This window comes from Oncorhynchus keta, chromosome 26, assembly GCF_023373465.1.
Source record: "Oncorhynchus keta strain PuntledgeMale-10-30-2019 chromosome 26, Oket_V2, whole genome shotgun sequence".
Classification (NCBI taxonomy): Eukaryota; Metazoa; Chordata; class Actinopteri; order Salmoniformes; family Salmonidae; genus Oncorhynchus; species Oncorhynchus keta.
This window is the reverse complement of record NC_068446.1, coordinates 39,728,385-39,751,579: the sequence shown is the minus strand read 5'-3', so window position 1 is coordinate 39,751,579 and position 23,195 is coordinate 39,728,385. Positions and strand designations below refer to the sequence as shown.

The window sequence follows — 23,195 nt, the reverse complement described above, 5'->3', positions numbered from 1 at the left end:
ATGAAAGAAAGAGGAGCTGATCAAGCGATAGGAGGACTATATTGTTTCTACTTTGAGAAGATATTATAAAACGCTATTAAAATGTCGGATTTTGAAGATAACCCATTTGCAGAATCGTACGACATCAACCCTTTTCAGGTAATACGCTTTTATTATAATATTTTTTTTTTTACACACGTGTTGATACAAAGTTGGCACTAACTTTTCACCAAGTCTTGCTACAAAGTAACACACAGGAAACTTTTTGGGTGTATCTGGGTGTGTAGCGTGATTGACAAGGGTTTAGCCACTCATTTGTCTCCAGTTCAGGTTGGGTTTTCCCCATCTCCCTCAGATACAAGAAGTTGCAAAAGTAACGGTGTACATTTGATAAAGGAAATAGCGTACAAGCTGATAAATAAGACCGTTAGTCTACGACGCTTTCTCAGTAAAGAAGGCTAAATAGTTACAAAGTAGGCCCTATAGGCTACGTTATGAGCGCACTGTCAGTGAATGCATCTTTTTTCCCCCCCATGAACCGACACAATGCGGTTTAGGTTTAGATGTGAACAAACGTCACAGCCTCCAGGATGTCTAGGCTGTAGGCTTTTACCGTTCAGTTGCACCTTTTACAATATCTCCCAATAGAGCTCAGCAAAATGGAATCTCAAAACACCAATTAGGCTACGAAGTCACTTCACTCCAAACACAGAATGTGGGTGTGAAATGTAACGGAAGAAAATCGTAGCCTCTAACCATGTGTCTGATTTATCTGAGCAATGCAACTGTCAAGCAGAGATAGGGATAAAGCCTGGGGCCACACTGGCCATCTAGGAAGTGTGAGAGAGAGAGAGTCTGGACAAACTCTATTACACATCAGTGAAGATGGTATACACGGGCGAGACATGAATATCAATTATCAGTGTTATGCTCATGTAACCGATGTGAAATGGCTAGCTCGTTAGCGGTGGTGCACGCTAATAGCGGTTCGATCGGTGACGTAGATGGCCACCCTTGCTCTGTAAGGGCTGCGGCTCCTGTGGCGCGATGTGGGTAACGATGCTTCCTGGGTGTCAGTTGTTGATGATGTGTGCAGAGTCCCTGGTTCAAGCGAGCTTGTAGAACGGACGAAAGTTAAACGCTCAGTAGCCTGACTCTCACTCAGAATGTATGGCTTCTTGGCAGTTTCAAACTGGGAAATGTTTCCTGTGAATACGCATACGGACGTATTGACTAGCGACACAGCTCCATTAAATACGCTGTTAAATGGTCCTATTTCAGCATCTTAGTATGAAACAATACTTTACCAATTTTCAGTACTTTTCAGTACCTAGTTCATGACAGAATTCAACATCTAGGCTAAACAAATGTTTCAATTAAAACTTACAGGACTGTTTGCTACTTGTACAGTGAAAAGGTATTGTTACTGCTGTAACAAATCTGGATAGGCCTATCTATAGGCCCGGCCTGTATGAGATACAGTGCCTTTGGAAAGTATTCAGACCCCTTGACATTTTCCACATTTTTTCCTTATTCTAAAATGGGTTAAACATTTCCCCGCTCATCAATCTACACACCCCTCATCAATCTACACACAATAGATTTACACCCCATAATAGCAAAGCAAAAACAGGTTTAGACATTTTTGCTAATTTATTCAAAATAAAAAAAACAGAAATACCTTCTTTACATAAATATTCAGATCCTCAAAATTGAGCTCGGATGCATCCTATTTCCATTGGTCATCCTTGAGATGTTTCTACAACTTGATTAGAGTCCACCTGTGGTAAATTCAATTGATTGGACATGATTTGGAAAGGCACACACCTGTCTATATTAGGTCCCACAGTTGAAAGTGCATATCAGAGCAAAAACCAAGCCATGAGGTCGACCAAATTGTCTGTAGAGCTCCGAGACAGGATTGTGTCGAGGTACAGATTTGGTGAAGGATACCGAAAAAAATCTGCAGCATTGAAGGTCCCCAAGAACACAGTCGCCTCCATAATTCTTCAATGGAAGAAGTTTGGAAGGAAGAGTCTTGGTCTTCCTTGAGCTGGCCGCCCAGCCAAACTGAGCAATCGGGAGAGAAGGGCCTTGGTCAGGGAGGTGACCAAGAAGCCAATGGCTTCTATGACAGAGCTCCAGAATTCCTCTGGAGATTGGAGAACCTTCCAGAAGGACAAGCATCTCTGCAGCACTCCACCAATCAGGCCTTTATGATAGAGTGGCCAGACGGAGGCCACTCCTCAGTACAGTCCTCAGTACAGTCCTCAGTACAGTCCTCAGTACAGTGCCACTGACACGGCCTGCAACTAAAACATGCGGACTCTCCTTCACTTCAGCCGACGTGAGGAAAACATTTAAACGTGTCAACCCTCGCAAGGCTGCAGGCCCAGACGGCATCCCCAGCCGCGCCCTCAGAGCATGCGCAGACCAGCTGGCTGGTGTGTTTATGGACATATTCAATCAATCCCTATCCCAGTCTGTTGTTCCCACATGCTTCAAGAGGGCCACCATTGTTCCTGTTCCCAAGAAAGCTAAGGTAACTGAGCTAAACGACTACCGCCCCGTAGCACTCACTTCCGTCATCATGAAGTGCTTTGAGAGACTAGTCAAGGACCATATCACCTCCACCCTACCTGACACCCTAGACTCACTGCAATTTGCTTTCCGCCCAAATAGGTCCACAGACGATGCAATCTCAACCACACTGCACACTGCCCTAACCCATCTGGACAAGAGGAATACCTATGTGAGAATGCTGTTCATCGACTACAGCTCGGCATTTAACACCATAGTGCCCTCCAAGCTCATCATCAAGCTCGAGACCCTGGGTCTCGACCCCGCCCTGTGCAACTGGGTACTGGACTTCCTGACGGGCCGCCCCCAGGTGGTGAGGGTAGGCAACAACATTTCCACCCCGCTGATCCTCAACACTGGGGCCCCACAAGGGTGCGTTCTGAGCCCTCTCCTGTACTCCCTGTTCACCCACGACTGCGTGGCCACGCACGCCTCCAACTCAATCATCAAGTTTGCGGACGACACAACAGTGGTAGGCTTGATTACCAACAACGACGAGACGGCCTACAGGGAGGAGGTGAGGGCCCTCGGAGTGTGGTGTCAGGAAAATAACCTCACACTCAACGTCAACAAAACTAAGGAGATGATTGTGGACTTCAGGAAACAGCAGAGGGAACACCCCCCTATCCACATTGATGGGACAGTAGTGGAGAGGGTAGTAAGTTTTAAGTTCCTCGGCGTACACATCACAGACAAACTGAATTGGTCCACCCACACAGACAGCATCGTGAAGAAGGCGCAGCAGCGCCTCTTCAACCTCAGGAGGCTGAAGAAATTCGGCTTGTCACCAAAAGCACTCACAAACTTTTACAGATGCACAATCGAGAGCATCCTGTCGGGCTGTATCACCGCCTGGTACGGCAACTGCTCCACCCACAACCGCAAGGCTCTCCAGAGGGTAGTGAGGTCTGCACAACGCATCACCGGGGGCAAACTACCTGCCCTCCAGGACACCTACACCACCCGATGTCACAGGAAGGCCATTAAGATCATCAAGGACAACAACCACCCGAGCCACTACCTGTTCACCCCGCTATCATCCAGAAGGCGAGGTCAGTACAGATGCATCAAAGCTGGGACCGAGAGACTGAAAAACAGCTTCTATCTCAAGGCCATCAGACTGTTAAACAGCCACCACTAACATTGAGTGGCTGCTACCAACACACTGACTCAACTCCAGCCACTTTAATAATGGGAATTGATGGGAAATTATGTCAAATATATCACTAGCCACTTTAAACAATGCTACCTAATATAATGTTTACATACCCTACATTATTCATCTCATATATATATCTATATACTGTACTCTATATCATCTACTGCATCTTTATGTAATACATGTATCACTAGCCACTTTAACTATGCCACTTTGTTTACATACTCATCTCATATGTATATACTGCACTCAATACCATCTACTGTATCTTGCCTATGCCGCTCTGTACCATCACTCACTCATATATCTTTATGTACATATTCTTATCCCCTTACACATGTGTCTATAAGGTAGTAGTTTTGGAATTGTTAGCTAGATTACTTGTTGGTTATTACTGCATTGTCGGAACTAGAAGCACAAGCATTTCGCTACACTCGCATTAACATCTGCTAACCATGTGACAAATACAATTTGATTTGAGTAAAAGGCACATGACAGCCCACTTGGAGTTTGCCAAAGGGCACCTAGAGGACTCTCAGACCATGAAAAAAACAAGATTGAACTCTTTGGCTTGAATGCCAAGAGTCACGTCTGGAGAAAACCTGGCGCCATCCTTATGGTAAAGCGTGGTGGTGGCAACATCATGATTTGGGGATGTTTTTCAGCAGCAGGGACTGGGAGACTAGTCAGTATCAAGGCAAAGCTGAACGGAGCAAAGTACAGAGATCCTTGATGAAAATCTGCTCCAGAGCGCTCAGGAGCTCAGACTGGGGTGAAGGCTCACCTTCCAACAGGACAACGACCCTAAGCGCACAGCCAAGACAACACAGGAGTGGCTTCGGGACAAGTCTCTAAATGTCCTTGAGTGGCTCAGCCAGAGAACAGACTTGAACCTGATCGAGCCATCTCTGGAGAGACCTGAAAATAGCTGTGCTGCCACACTCCCCACCCAACCTGACAGCTTGAGAGGATATCAAGACAAACTGGACTCTGGGTTGACATATCAAGGCAAACTGGACTCTGGGTTGACATATCAAGTCAAACTGGACTCTGGGTTGACATATCAAGTCAAACTGGACTCTGGGTTGACATATCAACTGGACTCTGGGTTGACATATCAAGTCAAACTGGACTCTGGGTTGACATATCAAGTCAACTGGACTCTGGGTTGACATATCAAGTCAAACTGGACTCTGGGTTGACATATCAAGTCAAACTGGACTCTGGGTTGACATATCAAGGCAAACTGGTCTCTGGGTTGACATATCAAGTCAAACTGGACTCTGGGTTGACATATCAAACTGGACTCTGGGTTGACATATCAACTGGACTCTGGGTTGACATATCAAGACAAACTGGACTCTGGGTTGACATATCAACTGGACTCTGGGTTGACATATCAAGGCAAACTGGACTCTGGGTTGACATATCAACTGGACTCTGGGTTGACATATCAACTGGACTCTGGGTTGACATATCAAGTCAAACTGGACTCTGGGTTGACATATCAAGTCAAACTGGACTCTGGGTTGACATATCAAGTCAAACTGGACTCTGGGTTGACATATCAAGTCAAACTGGACTCTGGGTTGACATATCAACTGGACTCTGGGTTGACATATCAACTGGACTCTGGGTTGACATATCAAGACAAACTGGACTCTGGGTTGAGTGCGGTGGTCCGCGACTGACGTTCCATACACATTTTTTTTACTTCAGGAAAATAAGCTTCTTCTTGAGCTATTCGGCCCCCTGAAATATCACAATAATTCATAAGCAATCTCTGTTATATGAGTTCTGTTATTGAAGGCTACGAACGTCACATGTGAAGGCCGCCATTGTTGCATCACACCTTCTTTCTGCAATGGATTGATAGGCCTATTAAATGAGACTATAATTACGTTGAACGTAATGCTAATGAGAATGAGCTGATTGTTGCATATACTGACGAGGAACTGTGTTGTTTTGTTTCAGGATCCCTCGGTTACACAAGTGACCAACTCTGACGTAGACCACATTGATCAATTTAACCCTTTCCCAGACCATCAGACGGTAAGATCACTTGCTTTTACCCCTGCACACACACACACACACACACACACACACACACACACACACACACACACACACACACACACACACACACACACACACACACACACACACACACACACACACACACACACACACACACACACACTTATCAAAACTAGAGTAACTGACATTGAATAGACTGATGCCCCTGTATTGTGTGTGTTTTTTGCCCCGCTTTTTCTCACTCTGCCATGTGTATTTCCTGTTTCAGGTTAGCCTATCAGGGCCCACCATTCCGGCCTCCAGGATCCCTTCCCAGCCTGCCGTGCTGCAGCCGTCAACAGAGCCCGGGCCACAGGTCAGTGAGGACGCTGGATGATGCTGGTCACTAGTTTACAATGGAGCCATAAGCCATCAATGTCTTCACATAAGAATGAAAATATGGACTTTTTCCTTTTCCATATTTGACTGTCTACTTGTCCAATACTGATTTTAAAGAAGATATATGGAAGATTTTGCTTCTGGGGGTTAGGGATCGCCAAAACAAGCTCCCTTTTAAATGGACCAATATATGGTCCATAAACGAGCTGATTGGCCAGAAAGGGACCCACCTCTCCACACCCATGAGCAAAAGTATATATTGTTTACCTCAAACTATTTATGTGGTTACATGTGATGAGAAATGGAATAGCCTAATGTTATATCACGTATGTATGTGAACAATACAGCCAACATTCAAGCCAAAATGTCACCTGTCCTCTCTCTCCTCCTGTCCCTCCAGGTCACGGAGGCTGCGGGCCAGGCTAGCCTGCTGAGGCAGCAGGAGGAGCTGGAGCGGAAGGCTGCAGATCTGGAGGACAGAGAGAAGGAGTTGCAGAGCAGGGGAACCGCAACAGGTCACTCCCTCCCTTCTCCCCACACCATATACCTCTGAACATAACCTACCCTCTCCCCACACCATATACCTCTATCCTACCCTCTCCCCACACCATATACCTCTGAACATATCCTACCCTCTCCCCACACCATATACCTCTGAACATAACCTACCCTCTCCCCACACCATATACCTCTGAACATATCCTACCCTCTCCCCACACCATATACCTCTGAACATATCCTACCCTCTCCCCACACCATATACCTCTGAACATATCCTACCCTCTCCCCACACCATATACCTCTGAACATATCCTACCCTCTCCCCACACCATATACCTCTGAACATATCCTACCCTCTCCCCACACCATATACCTCTGAACATATCCTACCCTCTCCTCACACCATATACCTCTGAACATATCCTACCCTCTCCCCACACCATATACCTCTGAACATATCCTACCCTCTCCCCCACACCATATACCTCTGAACATATCCTACCCTCTCCCCACACCATATACCTCTGAACATATCCTACCCTCTCCCCACACCATATACCTCTGAACATATCCTACCCTCTCCCACACCATATACCTACCCTCCCTCCCCCACACCATATACCTCTGAACATATCCTCCCTGAACATATCCTCTGACCCCTCCCTCCCCACACCATATACCTCTGAACATATCCTACCCTCCCCACACCATATACCTCTGAACATATCTACCCTCTCCCCACACCATATACCTCTGATATCCTACCTCTCCCCACACCATATACTCTGAACATATCCTACCCTCTCCCACACCATATACCTCTGAACATATCCTACCCTCTCCCCACACCATATACCTCTGAACATATCCTACCCTCTCCCCACACCATATACCTCTGAACATATCCTACCCTCTCCCCACACCATATACCTCTGAACATATCCTACCCTCTCCCCACACCATATACCTCTGAACATATCCTACCCTCTCCCCACCCATATACCTCTGAACATATCCTACCCTCTCCCCCACACCATATACCTCTGAACATATCCTACCCTCTCCCACACCATATACCTCTGAACATATCCTACCCTCCTACCCATATACCTCCCCCTACTCTCCCACACCATATACCTCTGAACATATCCTACCCTCTCCCACACCATATACCTCTGAACATATCCTACCCTCTCCCACACACCATATACCTCTGAACATATCCTACCCTCTCCCCACACCATATACCTCTGAACATATCCTACCCTCTCCCCACACCATATACCTCTGAACCATATCCTACCCTCCTCCCACACCATATACCTCTGAACTATCCTACCCTCTCCCCACACCATATACCTACCCTACCCTCTCCCCCACACCATATACCTCTGAACATATCCTACCCTCTCCCCCTACACACCATATACCTCTATCCTACCCTCTCCCCACACCATATACCTCTGACATATCCTACCCTCTCCCACACCATATACCTCTGAACATATCCTACCCTCTCCCCACACCATATACCTCTGAACATATCCTACCCTCTCCCCACACCATATACCTCTGAACATATCCTACCCTCTCCCACACCATATACCTCTGAACATATCCTACCCTCTCTCCCATATACACATATCCTACCCTCCTCCTCATATACCTCTGAACATATCCTACCCTCCCCCCATATACCCATATACCTCTGAACATATCCTACCCTCTCCTCACACCATATACCTCTGAACATATCCTACCCTCTCTGAACATATCCTACCCTCTCCCCACACCATATACCTCTGAACATATCCTACCCTCTCCCCACACCATATACCTCTGAACATATCCTACCCTCTCCCCACACCATATACCTCTGAACATATCCTACCCTCTCCCCACACCATATACCTCTGAACATATCCTACCCTCTCCCCACACCATATACCTCTGAACATATCCTACCCTCTCCCCACACCATATACCTCTGAACATATCCTACCCTCTCCCCACACCATATACCTCTGAACATATCCTACCCTCTCCCCACACCATATACCTCTGAACATATCCTACCCTCTCCTCACACCATATACCTCTGAACATATCCTACCCTCTCCCCACACCATATACCTCTGAACATATCCTACCCTCTCCCCACACCATATACCTCTGAACATATCCTACCCTCTCCCCACACCATATACCTCTGAACATATCCTACCCTCTCCCCACACCATATACCTCTGAACATATCCTACCCTCTCCCACACCATATACCTCTGAACATATCCTACCCTCTCCCCCTCCCCCACACCATATACCTCTGAACATATCCTACCCTCTCCCCACACCATATACCTCTGAACATATCCTACCCTCTCCCCACACCATATACCTCTGAACATATCCTACCCTCTCCCCACACCATATACCTCTGAACATATCCTACCCTCTCCCCACACCATATACCTCTGAACATATCCTACCCTCTCCCACACCATATACCTCTGAACATATCCTACCCTCTCCCCACACCATATACCTCTGAACATATCCTACCCTCTCCCCACACCATATACCTCTGAACATATCCTACCCTCTCCTGAACACCATATACCTCTGAACATATCCTACCCTCTCCCACACCATATACCTCTGAACATATCCTACCCTCTCCCCACACCATATCCTACCTCTGAACATATCCTACCCTCCCCCACACCATATACCTCTGAACATATCCTACCCTCTCCCACACCATATACCTCTGAACATATCCTACCCTCTCCCCACACCATATACCTCTGAACATATCCTACCCTCTCCCACACCATATACCTCTGAACATATCCTACCCTCTCCCCACACCATATACCTCTGAACATATCCTACCCTCCCCACACCATATACCTCTGAACATATCCTACCCTCCCCACACCATATACCTCTGAACATATCCTACCCTCTCCCCACACCATATACCTCTGAACATATCCTACCCTCTCCCCACACCATATACCTCTGAACATATCCTACCCTCTCCCCCTACACCATATACCTCTGAACATATCCTACCCTCTCCCCACACCATATACCTCTGAACATATCCTACCCTCTCCTCACACCATATACCTCTGAACATATCCTACCCTCTCCCCACACCATATACCTCTGAACATATCCTACCCTCTCCCCACACCATATACCTCTGAACATATCCTACCCTCCCCCCCACACCATATACCTCTGAACATATCCTACCCTCCCCACACCATCTCCCCACACCATATACCTCTGAACATATCCTACCCTCTCCCCACACCATATACCTCTGAACATATCCTACCCTCTCCTCCACCATATACCTCTGAACATATCCTATCCTCTGACACATATCCCCTCTCCCCACACCATATACCTCTGAACATATCCTACCCTCTCCCCACACCATATACCTCTGAACATATCCTACCCTCTCCCACACCATATACCTCTGAACATATCCTACCTCTCCTCACACCATATACCTCTATCCTACCCTCTCCTCACACCATATACCTCTGAACATATCCTACCCTCTCCCACACCATATACCTCTGAACATATCCTACCCTCTCCCCACACCATATACCTCTGAACATATCCTACCCTCTCCCCACACCATATACCTCTGAACATATCCTACCCTCTCCCCACACCATATACCTCTGAACATATCCTACCCTCTCCCCACACCATATACCTCTGAACATATCCTACCCTCCCCCACACCATATACCTCTGATATCCTGCCCCTCCCCCACACCATATACCTCTGAACATATCCTACCCTCTCCCCACCATATACCTCTATATCCTTCCCTCTCCCCTCTGAACACCATATACCTCTGAACATATCCTTCCCTCTCCTCACCCATATACCTCTGGACATATCCTATCCCTCCCCACACCATATACCTCTGAACATATCCTACCCTCTCCCCACACCATATACCTCTGAACATATCCTACCCTCTCCCACACCATATACCTCTGAACATATCCTACCCTCTCCCCACCCATATACCTCTGAACATATCCTACCCTCTCCCCACACCATATACCTCTGAACATATCCTACCCTCTCCCACACCATATACCTCTGAACATATCCTACCCTCTCCCCACACCATATACCTCTGAACATATCCTACCCTCTCCCCACACCATATACCTCTGAACATATCCTACCCTCTCCCCACACCATATACCTCTGAACATATCCTACCCTCTCCCCACACCATATACCTCTGAACATATCCTACCCTCTCCCACACCATATACCTCTGGACATATCCTCCCTCTCCTCACACCATATACCTCTGAACATATCCTACCCTCTCCCCACACCATATACCTCTGAACATATCCTACCCTCTCCTCACACCATATACCTCTGAACATATCCTACCCTCTCCTCACTATACCTCTACCTATCCTACCCTCTCCCACACCATATACCTCTGAACATATCCTACCCTCTCCTCACACCATATAACCTACTGAACATATCCTACCCCTCTCCTCACACCATATACCTCTGAACATATCCTACCCTCTCCCCACACCATATACCTCTGACCCTCTCCCCATATCCTCTACCCTGCCCTCTCCCCAAACCATATACCTCTGAACATATCCTACCCTCTCCCCACACCATATACCTCTGAACATATCCTACCCTCTCCCCACACCATATACCTCTGAACATATCCTACCCTCTCCCACACCATATACCTCTGAACATATCCTACCCTCTCCCCACACCATATACCTCTGAACATATCCTACCCTCTCCCCACACCATATACCTCTGAACATATCCTACCCTCTCCCCACACCATATACCTCTGGACATATCCTACCTCTCCCCACACCATATACCTCTGAACATATCCTACCCTCTCCCCACACCATATACCTCTGAACATATCCTACCCTCTCCCCACACCATATACCTCTGAACATATCCTACCCTCTCCCCACACCATATACCTCTGAACATATCCTACCCTCCCCACACCATATACCTCTGAACATATCCTACCCTCTCCCCACACCATATACCTCTGAACATATCCTACCCTCTCCTCACACCATATACCTCTGAACATATCCTACCCTCTCCTCACACCATATACCTCTGAACATATCCTACCCTCTCCCCACACCATATACCTCTGAACATATCCTACCCTCTCCCCACACCATATACCTCTGAACATATCCTACCCTCTCCCCACACCATATACCTCTGAACATATCCTACCCTCTCCCCACACCATATACCTCTGAACATATCCTACCCTCTCCCCACACCATATACCTCTGAACATATCCTACCCTCTCCCCACACCATATACCTCTGAACATATCCTACCCTCTCCCCACACCATATACCTCTGAACATATCCTACCCTCTCCCCACACCATATACCTCTGAACATATCCTACCCTCTCCCCACACCATATACCTCTGAACATATCCTACCCTCTCCCCACACCATATACCTCTGAACATATCCTGCCCTCCCCAACCATATCCTCTGACATATCCTCCCTCCCCACACCATATACCTCTGAACATATCCTACCCTCTCCCCACACCATATACCTCTGGACATATCCTACCCTCTCCCCACACCATATACCTCTATCCTTCCTCTCCCCACACCATATACCTCTGGACATATCCTTCCTCTCCTCCCCATATACCTCTATCCTTCCTCTATACCTCTATCCCTCCTCTCCCCACACCATATACCTCTGAACATATCCTACCCTCTCCTCACACCATATACCTCTGAACATATCCTACCCTCTCCTCACACCATATACCTCTGAACATATCCTACCCTCTCCCACACCATATACCTCTGAACATATCCTACCCTCTCCCCACACCATATACCTCTGAACATATCCTACCCTCTCCCCACACCATATACCTCTGAACATATCCTACCCTCTCCCACACCATATACCTCTATCCTACCCCTCTCCTCACACCATATACCTCTGAACATATCCTACCCTCTCCCCACACCATATACCTCTGAACATATCCTACCTCTCTCCCACCATATACCTCTGAACATATCCTACCCTCTCCCCACACCATATACCTCTGAACATACCCTCCTCCCACACCATATCCTCTGACATATCCTCCCTCCCCACACCATATACCTCTATCCTACCCTCTCCCACACCATATGCCTCTGAACATATCCTACCCTCTCCCAACCATATACCTCTATCCTTCCTCTCCTCTCCTCTCACCATATACCTCTATCCTACCCTCTCCCCACACCATATACCTCTATCCTACCCTCTCCTCACACCATATACCTCTGAACATATCCTACCCTCTCCCCACACCATATACCTCTGAACATATCCTACCCTCTCCTCACACCATATACCTCTGAACATATCCTACCCTCTCCCCACACCATATACCTCTGAACATATCCTACCCTCTCCCCACACCATATACCTCTATCCTACCCTCTCCCCACACCATATACCTCTGAACATATCCTACCCTCTCCCACACCATATACCTCTGAACATATCCTACCCTCTCCTCACACCATATACCTCTGAACATATCCTACCCTCTCCCCACACCATATACCTCTATCCTACCCTCTCCCCACACCATATACCTCTGAACATATCCTACCCTCTCCCCACACCATATACCTCTGAACATATCCTACCCTCTCCCCACACCATATACCTCTGAACATATCCTACCCTCTCCCCACCATATACCTCTATCCTACCCTCCCTATACCTCTGAACATATCCTCCTCTCCCCACACCATATACCTCTATCCTACCCTTCCTCCACCATATACCTCTGAACATATCCTGCCCTCACCATATACCTCTATCCTTCCTCTCCTCTCCTCACACCATATACCTCTGAACATATCCTACCCTCTCCCCACCATATACCTCTATCCTACCCTCCCCCACACCATATCCTCTATCCTGCCCTCTCCTCACCATATACCTCTGGACATATCCTACCCTCTCCCCACACCATATACCTCTGAACATATCCTACCCTCTCCCCACACCATATACCTCTATCCTACCCTCTCCTCACACCATATACCTCTGAACATATCCTACCCTCTCCCCACACCATATACCTCTATCCTACCCTCTCCCCACACCATATACCTCTGAACATATCCTACCTCTCCTCACACCATATACCTCTGAACATATCCTACCCTCTCCCCACACCATATACCTCTATCCTACCCTCTCCCCCCACCATATACCTCTGAACATATCCTACCCTCTCCCCACACCATATACCTCTATCCTACCCTCTCCTCACACCATATACCTCTGAACATATCCTACCCTCTCCCCACACCATATACCTCTATCCTACCCTCTCCCCACACCATATACCTCTGAACATATCCTACCCTCTCCTCACACCATATACCTCTGAACATATCCTACCCTCTCCCCACACCATATACCTCTATCCTACCCTCTCCCCACACCATATACCTCTGAACATATCCTACCCTCTCCCCACACCATATACCTCTGAACATATCCTACCCTCTCCTCACACCATATACCTCTGAACATATCCTACCCTCTCCCCACACCATATACCTCTATCCTTCCTCTCCCCACACCATATACCTCTATCCTTCCTCTCCTCTCCTCTCACCATATACCTCTATCCTTCCTCTCCTCTCCTCACACCATATACCTCTATCCTTCCTCTCCTCTCCTCACACCATATACCTCTATCCTTCCTCTCCTCTCACCATATACCTCTATCCTTCCTCTCCTCACACCATATACCTCTATCCTTCCTCTCCTCTCCTCACACCATATACCTCTATCCTTCCTCTCCTCTCCTCACACCATATACCTCTATCCTTCCTCTCCCCACACCATATACCTCTATCCTTCCTCTCCTCCCCACCATATACCTCTATCCTTCCTCTCCTCTCCTCTCACCATATACCTCTATCCTTCCTCTCCTCACACCATATACCTCTATCCTTCCTCTCCCCACACCATATACCTCTATCCTTCCTCTCCTCACACCATATACCTCTATCCTTCCTCTCCTCACACCATATACCTCTATCCTTCCTCTCCTCACACCATATACCTCTATCCTTCCTCTCCTCACACCATATACCTCTATCCTTCCTCTCCTCTCCTCTCACCATATACCTCTATCCTTCCTCTCCCCACACCATATACCTCTATCCTTCCTCTCCTCACACCATATACCTCTATCCTTCCTCTCCTCACACCATATACCTCTATCCTTCCTCTCCTCTCACCATATACCTCTATCCTTCCTCTCCCCACACCATATACCTCTATCCTTCCTCTCCTCTCACCATATACCTCTATCCTTCCTCTCCTCTCACCATATACCTCTATCCTTCCTCTCCCCACACCATATACCTCTATCCTTCCTCTCCTCTCACCATATACCTCTATCCTTCCTCTCCCACACCATATACCTCTATCCTTCCTCTCCTCACACCATATACCTCTATCCTTCCTCTCCTCTCACCATATACCTCTATCCTTCCTCTCCCCACACCATATACCTCTATCCTTCCTCTCCTCACACCATATACCTCTATCCTTCCTCTCCCCACACCATATACCTCTATCCTTCCTCTCCTCTCACCATATACCTCTATCCTTCCTCTCCTCACACCATATACCTCTATCCTTCCTCTCCTCACACCATATACCTCTATCCTTCCTCTCCTCACACCATATACCTCTATCCTTCCTCTCCTCTCACCATATACCTCTATCCTTCCTCTCCTCTCACCATATACCTCTATCCTTCCTCTCCTCACACCATATACCTCTATCCTTCCTCTCCTCTCACCATATACCTCTATCCTTCCTCTCCCCACACCATATACCTCTATCCTTCCTCTCCTCACACCATATACCTCTATCCTTCCTCTCCTCTCACCATATACCTCTATCCTTCCTCTCCTCACACCATATACCTCTATCCTTCCTCTCCTCACACCATATACCTCTATCCTTCCTCTCCTCTCACCATATACCTCTATCCTTCCTCTCCTCACACCATATACCTCTATCCTTCCTCTCCTCACACCATATACCTCTATCCTTCCTCTCCTCTCACACCATATACCTCTATCCTTCCTCTCCTCACACCATATACCTCTATCCTTCCTCTCCTCTCACCATATACCTCTATCCTTCCTCTCCTCACACCATATACCTCTATCCTTCCTCTCCTCACACCATATACCTCTATCCTTCCTCTCCCCCACACCATATACCTCTATCCTTCCTCTCCTCTCACCATATACCTCTATCCTTCCTCTCCCCACACCATATACCTCTATCCTTCCTCTCCTCTCACCATATACCTCTATCCTTCCTCTCCTCTCACCATATACCTCTATCCTTCCTCTCCTCACACCATATACCTCTATCCTTCCTCTCCTCTCACCATATACCTCTATCCTTCCTCTCCTCACACCATATACCTCTGAACATATCCTTTTGTTTCAGCTCGTTCCAGTCGCTTGCTGCAGTGAACTGGAAAGACAAGCGACCCAAGGATGTGTGTGCTTTTTGGACCTTTAACAGAATGTGACTGGCAGAACAGGTGTTGTAAGTGGAGGATGAGGGCTAGAGTAGATATCTCAGATAGGGGGGAGTGAGGCCTAAGAGGGTTTTATAAATGAGCATCAACCAGTGGGTCTTGCGACGGGTATACAGAGATGACCAGTTTACAGAGGAGTGAACTGATGTGTCCTTTAAGGAGTATTGGTGGCAAATCTGATTTCCGAATGGTAAAGAACATCTAGCCGCTTGAGAGCACCCTTACCTGTCGATCTATAGATTATGTCTCCGTAATCTAGCACGGATAAGGGGGAAAAGATGATTTTTACAATAGAGCTGTTTGGGGAAAAAAGTGAAGGATGACATATTAATCAATCCATTTTTATTTTAATTAGGCAAGGACAACAACTGGCCACCTCTTCCCAAGGCTTTTCCCATAAATCCTTGCTTCTACCAGGACTTCTCGGTGGAGATTCCCATGGAGCACCGGAGGGTCTGCCAGATGATGTACTATCTGTGGATGCGTAAGTACACTGTGTGTGTGTGTGGCACTACTGGTTAGACTGGTTAGTTGCTTTTGTTAAATACAGCAAAGATGTTACCTCACGGTATATTGTAATGTCAGGCACTGCTCTGTCTGTATCTGTACCCAAATATATCTGTACCCATCTATATCTGTATCTGTCCCAACTATATATGTATCTGTACCCATCTATATCTGTATCTGTACCCATCTATATCTATATCTGTACCTGTCCCCATCTATATCTGTACCCATCTATATCTGTATCTGTCCCAACTATATATGTATCTGTACCCATCTATATCTGTATCTGTACCCATCTATATCTATATCTGTACCTGTCCCCATCTATATCTGTACCCATCTATATCTGTACTTGTACCATCTATACCTGTACCTGTACCCATCTATCTATATCTATACCTGTACCCATCTATACCCATCTATATCTATACCTGTACCCATCTATACCCATCTATATCTGTACCTGTACCCATCTATCTATATCTATACCTGTACCCATCTATACCCATCTATATCTGTACCTGTACCCATCTATACCCATCTATATCTATACCTGTACCCATCTATTTATATCTGTACATGTACCCATCTATCTATATCTATACCCATCTATCTATATCTATACCTGTACCCATCTATCCCATCTATATTTATACCTGTACCCATCTATACTCTATATCTATACCTGTACCCATCTATACCCATCTATATCTATACCTGTACCCATCTATACCCATCTATATCTGTACCTGTACCCATCTATCTATATCTATACCTGTACCCATCTATCCCATCTATATCTGTACCTGTACCCATCTATATCTATACCTGTACCCATCTATACCCATCTATATCTATACCTCTATATCTGTACCTGTACATCTATACCCATCTATCTATACCTGTACCCATCTATCTATATCTATACCTGTACCCATCTATCTATATCTATACCTGTACCCATCTATCTATACCTGTACCCATCTATCTATATCTATACCTGTACCCATCTATCTATATCTGTACCTGTACCCATCTATCTATATCTATACCTGTACCCATCTATCTATATCTATACCTGTACCCATCTATCTATATCTATACTGTACCCATCTATCTATACCTGTACCCATCTATATATATCTATACCTGTACCCATCTATCTATATCTGTACCTGTACCCATCTATCTATATCTGTACCTGTACCCATCTATCTATATCTATACCCATCTATCTATATCTATACCTGTACCCATCTATCTATACCTGTACCCATCTATCTATACCTGTACCCATCTATCTATACCTGTACCCATCTATCTATACCTGTACCCATCTATCTATACCTGTACTATCTATCTATATCTATACCTGTACCCATCTATTTATATCTATACCCATCTATATCTGTACCTGTATCTATCTATACCTGTACCCCTATCTATCTATATCTGTACCCATCTATCTATACCTGTACCCATCTATCTATATCTATACCCATCTATCTATATCTGTACCCATCTATATCTGTACCTGTACCCATCTATCTATATCTATACCTGTACCCATCTATCTATATCTATACCTGTACCCATCTATCTATATCTATACCCATCTATCTATACCTGTACCCATCTATCTATATCTGTACCCATCTATCTATACCTGTACCCATCTATCTATACCTGTACCCATCTATCTATATCTATACCCATCTATCTATATCTATACCTGTACCCATCTATATCTGTACCTGTACCCATCTATCTATATCTGTACCTGTACCCATCTATCTATATCTATACCCATCTATATCTATACCCATCTATCTATATCTGTACCTGTACCCATATCTATACCCATCTATATCTATACCTGTACCCATCTATCTATATCTATACCTGTACCCATCTATCTATATCTATACCCATCTATATCTATACCTGTACTATCTATCTATATCTGTACCCATCTATCTATATCTGTACCTGTACCCATCTATCTATATCTATACCCATCTATATCTATACCCATCTATCTATATCTGTACCTGTACCCATCTATCTATATCTGTACATGTACCCATCTATCTATATCTATACCCATCTATATCTATACCCATCTATCTATATCTATACCTGTACCCATCTATCTATATCTATACCCATCTATCTATACCTGTACCCATCTATCTATATCTGTACCCATCTATCTATATCTGTACCCATCTATCTATACCTGTACCCATCTATCTATACCTGTACCCATCTATCTATATCTATACCCATCTATCTATATCTATACCTGTACCCATCTATATCTGTACCTGTACCCATCTATCTATATCTGTACCTGTACCCATCTATATATATCTATACCCATCTATATCTATACCTGTACCCATCTATCTATATCTATACCTGTACCCATCTATCTATATCTATACCCATCTATATCTATACCTGTACCCATCTATCTATATCTATACCTGTACCCATCTATCTATATCTATACCCATCTATATCTATACCTGTACCCATCTATTTATATCTGTACATGTACCCATCTATCTATATCTATACCCATCTATCTATATCTGTACCTGTACCCATCTATCTATATCTATACCCATCTATATCTATACCCATCTATCTATATCTGTACCTGTACCCATCTATCTATATCTGTACATGTACCCATCTATCTATATCTATACCCATCTATCTATATCTGTACCTGTACCCATCTATCTATATCTATACCCATCTATATCTATACCTGTACCCATCTATTTATATCTGTACATGTACCCATCTATCTATATCTATACCCATCTATCTATATCTGTACCTGTACCCATCTATCTATATCTATACCCATCTATATCTATACCCATCTATCTATATCTGTACCTGTACCCATCTATCTATATCTGTACATGTACCCATCTATCTATATCTATACCCATCTATATCTATACCCATCTATCTATATCTGTACCTGTACCCATCTATCTATATCTATACCCATCTATATCTATACCTGTACCCATCTATCTATATCTGTACCTGTACCCATCTATCTATATCTATACCCATCTATATCTATACCTGTACCCATCTATCTATATCTATACCTGTACCCATCTATCTATATCTATACCCATCTATATCTATACCTGTACCCATCTATTTATATCTGTACATGTACCCATCTATCTATACCTATACCCATCTATCTATATCTGTACCTGTACCCATCTATCTATATCTGTACATGTACCCATCTATCTATATCTATACCCATCTATATCTATACCCATCTATCTATATCTGTACCTGTACCCATCTATCTATATCTATACCCATCTATATCTATACCTGTACCCATCTATCTATATCTGTACCTGTACCCATCTATCTATATCTATACCCATCTATATCTATACCTGTACCCATCTATCTATATCTGTACCTGTACCCATCTATCTATATCTGTACCTGTACCCATCTATCTATATCTATACCCATCTATATCTATACCTGTACCAATCTATCTATATCTATACCTGTACCCATCTATCTATATCTATACCCATCTATATCTATACCTGTACCCATCTATCTATATCTGTACCTGTACCCATCTATCTATATCTATACCCATCTATCTATATCTGTACCTGTACCCATCTATCTATATCTGTACATGTACCCATCTATATCTATACCCATCTATCTATATCTGTACCTGTACCCATCTATCTATATCTGTACCTGTACCCATCTATCTATATCTATACCCATCTATATCTATACCTGTACCCATCTATCTATATCTATACCTGTACCCATCTATCTATACATGTACCTGTACCCATCTATCTATATCTGTACCTGTACCCATCTATCTATATCTGTACCTGTACCCATCTATCTATATCTGTACCTGTACCTGTACCCATCTATCTATATCTGTACCTGTACCCATCTATCTATATCTGTACCTGTACCCATCTATATATATCTATACCTGTACCCATCTATATATATCTATACCTGTACCCATCTATATATATCTATACCTGTACCCATCTATATATATCTATACCTGTACCCATCTATATATATCTATACCTGTACCCATCTATATATATCTATACCCATCTATATCTATACCCATCTATATCTGTACCTGTACCCATCTATCTATATCTATACCCATCTATATCTATACCCATCTATATCTGTACCTGTACCCATCTATCTATATCTATACCTATCTATATCTATACCCATCTATATCTGTACATGTACCCATCTATCTATATCTATACCTATCTATATCTATACCCATCTATATCTGTACATGTACCCATCCAGCTATATCTATACCTATCTATATCTATACCCATCTATATCTGTACCTGTACCCATCTATCTATATCTATACCTATCTATATCTATACCCATCTATATCTGTACCTGTACCCATCTATCTATATCTATACCTATCTATATCTATACCCATCTATATCTGTACCTGTACCCATCTATCTATATCTATACCTATCTATATCTATACCCATCTATATCTATACCCATCTATATCTGTACCTGTACCCATCTATATCTGTACCTGTACCCATCTATCTATATCTATACCTGTACCCCTCTATCTATATCTATACCCATCTATATCTGTACCTGTACCCATCTATCTATATCTATACCTGTACCCATCTATCTATATCTATACCTGTACCCATCTATCTATATCTATACCTGTACCCATCTATCTATACCTATACCCATCTATATCTATACCCATCTATATCTGTACCTGTACCCATCTATCTATATCTATACCTATCTATATCTATACCCATCTATATCTGTACCTGTACCCATCTATCTATATCTATACCTATCTATATCTATACCCATCTATATCTGTACCTGTACCCATCTATCTATATCCATACCTATCTATATCTATACCCATCTATATCTGTACCTGTACCCATCTATATCTGTACCTGTACCCATCTATCTATATCTATACCTATCTATATCTATACCTGTACCCCTCTATCTATATCTATACCCATCTATATCTGTACCTGTACCCATCTATCTATATCTATACCTGTACCCATCTATCTATATCTATACCTGTACCCATCTATCTATACCTATACCCATCTATATCTATACCCATCTATATCTGTACCTGTACCCATCTATCTATATCTATACCTATCTATATCTATACCCATCTATATCTATACCTGTACCCATCTATCTATATCTGTACCTATCTATATCTATACCCATCTATATCTATATCTATACCCATCTATCTATATCTATACCCATCTATCTATATCTATATCTATCTATATCTATACCCATCTATCTATATCTATACCTATCTATCTATATCTGTACCTGTACCCATCTATATCTATATCTATACCTGTACCCATCTATCTATATCTATACCCATCTATATCTATACCCATCTATATCTGTACCTGTACCCATCTATATCTGTACCTGTACCCATCTATCTATATCTATACCTATCTATATCTATACCTGTACCCCTCAATCTATATCTATACCCATCTATATCTGTACCTGTACCCATCTATCTATATCTATACCTGTACCCATCTATCTATATCTATACCTGTACCCATCTATCTATATCTATACCCATCTATATCTGTACCTGTACCCATCTATATCTGTACCCATCTATATCTGTACCCATCTATATCTGTACCCATCTATATCTGTACCCATCTATACCCATCTATATCTGTACCTGTACCCATCTATCTCTATATATACCTGTACCCATCTATCTATATCTATACCTGTACCCATCTATACCCATCTATATCTGTACCTGTACCCATCTATCTATATCTATACCTATCTATATCTATACCCATCTATATCTGTACCTGTACCCATCTATCTATATCTATACCCATCTATATCTGTACCTGTACACATCTATCTATATCTATACCTATCTATATCTATACCCATCTATATCTGTACCTGTACCCATCTATCTATATCTATATCTATCTATATCTATACCCATCTATATCTGTACCTGTACCCATCTATATCTGTACCCATCTATATCTGTACCCATCTATATCTGTACCCATCTATATCTACCTGTACCCATCTATATATCTATACCTATCTATATCTATACCTGTACCCATCTATATCTATACCTATCTATATCTGTACCTATACCCATCTATATCTATACCTGTACCCATCTATCTATATCTATACCCATCTATCTATACC

The 23,195-nt window shown here is 43.9% G+C and overlaps 1 protein-coding gene and 1 long non-coding RNA gene across 2 annotated transcripts in view; one reads left to right on the top strand and one right to left on the bottom strand.

Annotated features, from left to right (window-relative positions):
- The window catches only part of LOC127912092 (secretory carrier-associated membrane protein 2-like), a 33,803-nt gene continuing 10,608 nt past the window's right edge, over window positions 1-23,195 (top strand). Inside the window, exons 1-5 of the mRNA XM_052480839.1 lie at window positions 1-138; window positions 5,693-5,770; window positions 6,024-6,110; window positions 6,534-6,648; window positions 16,702-16,830. Coding sequence (XP_052336799.1) covers window positions 82-138; window positions 5,693-5,770; window positions 6,024-6,110; window positions 6,534-6,648; window positions 16,702-16,830 — 466 coding nt within the window. The 5' untranslated portion in view covers window positions 1-81. The remainder of the gene's footprint in view (window positions 139-5,692; window positions 5,771-6,023; window positions 6,111-6,533; window positions 6,649-16,701; window positions 16,831-23,195) is intronic.
- On the bottom strand, window positions 12,258-16,689 carry LOC127912093 (uncharacterized). Its single transcript, XR_008080667.1, has 11 exons — window positions 16,018-16,689; window positions 15,867-15,926; window positions 15,685-15,834; window positions 15,235-15,654; window positions 14,656-15,175; window positions 14,026-14,624; window positions 13,775-13,890; window positions 13,243-13,316; window positions 12,997-13,206; window positions 12,931-12,965; window positions 12,258-12,327 (listed from the first exon to the last, which is right to left on the bottom strand). It is a non-coding gene; the product is annotated as an uncharacterized LOC127912093 (long non-coding RNA).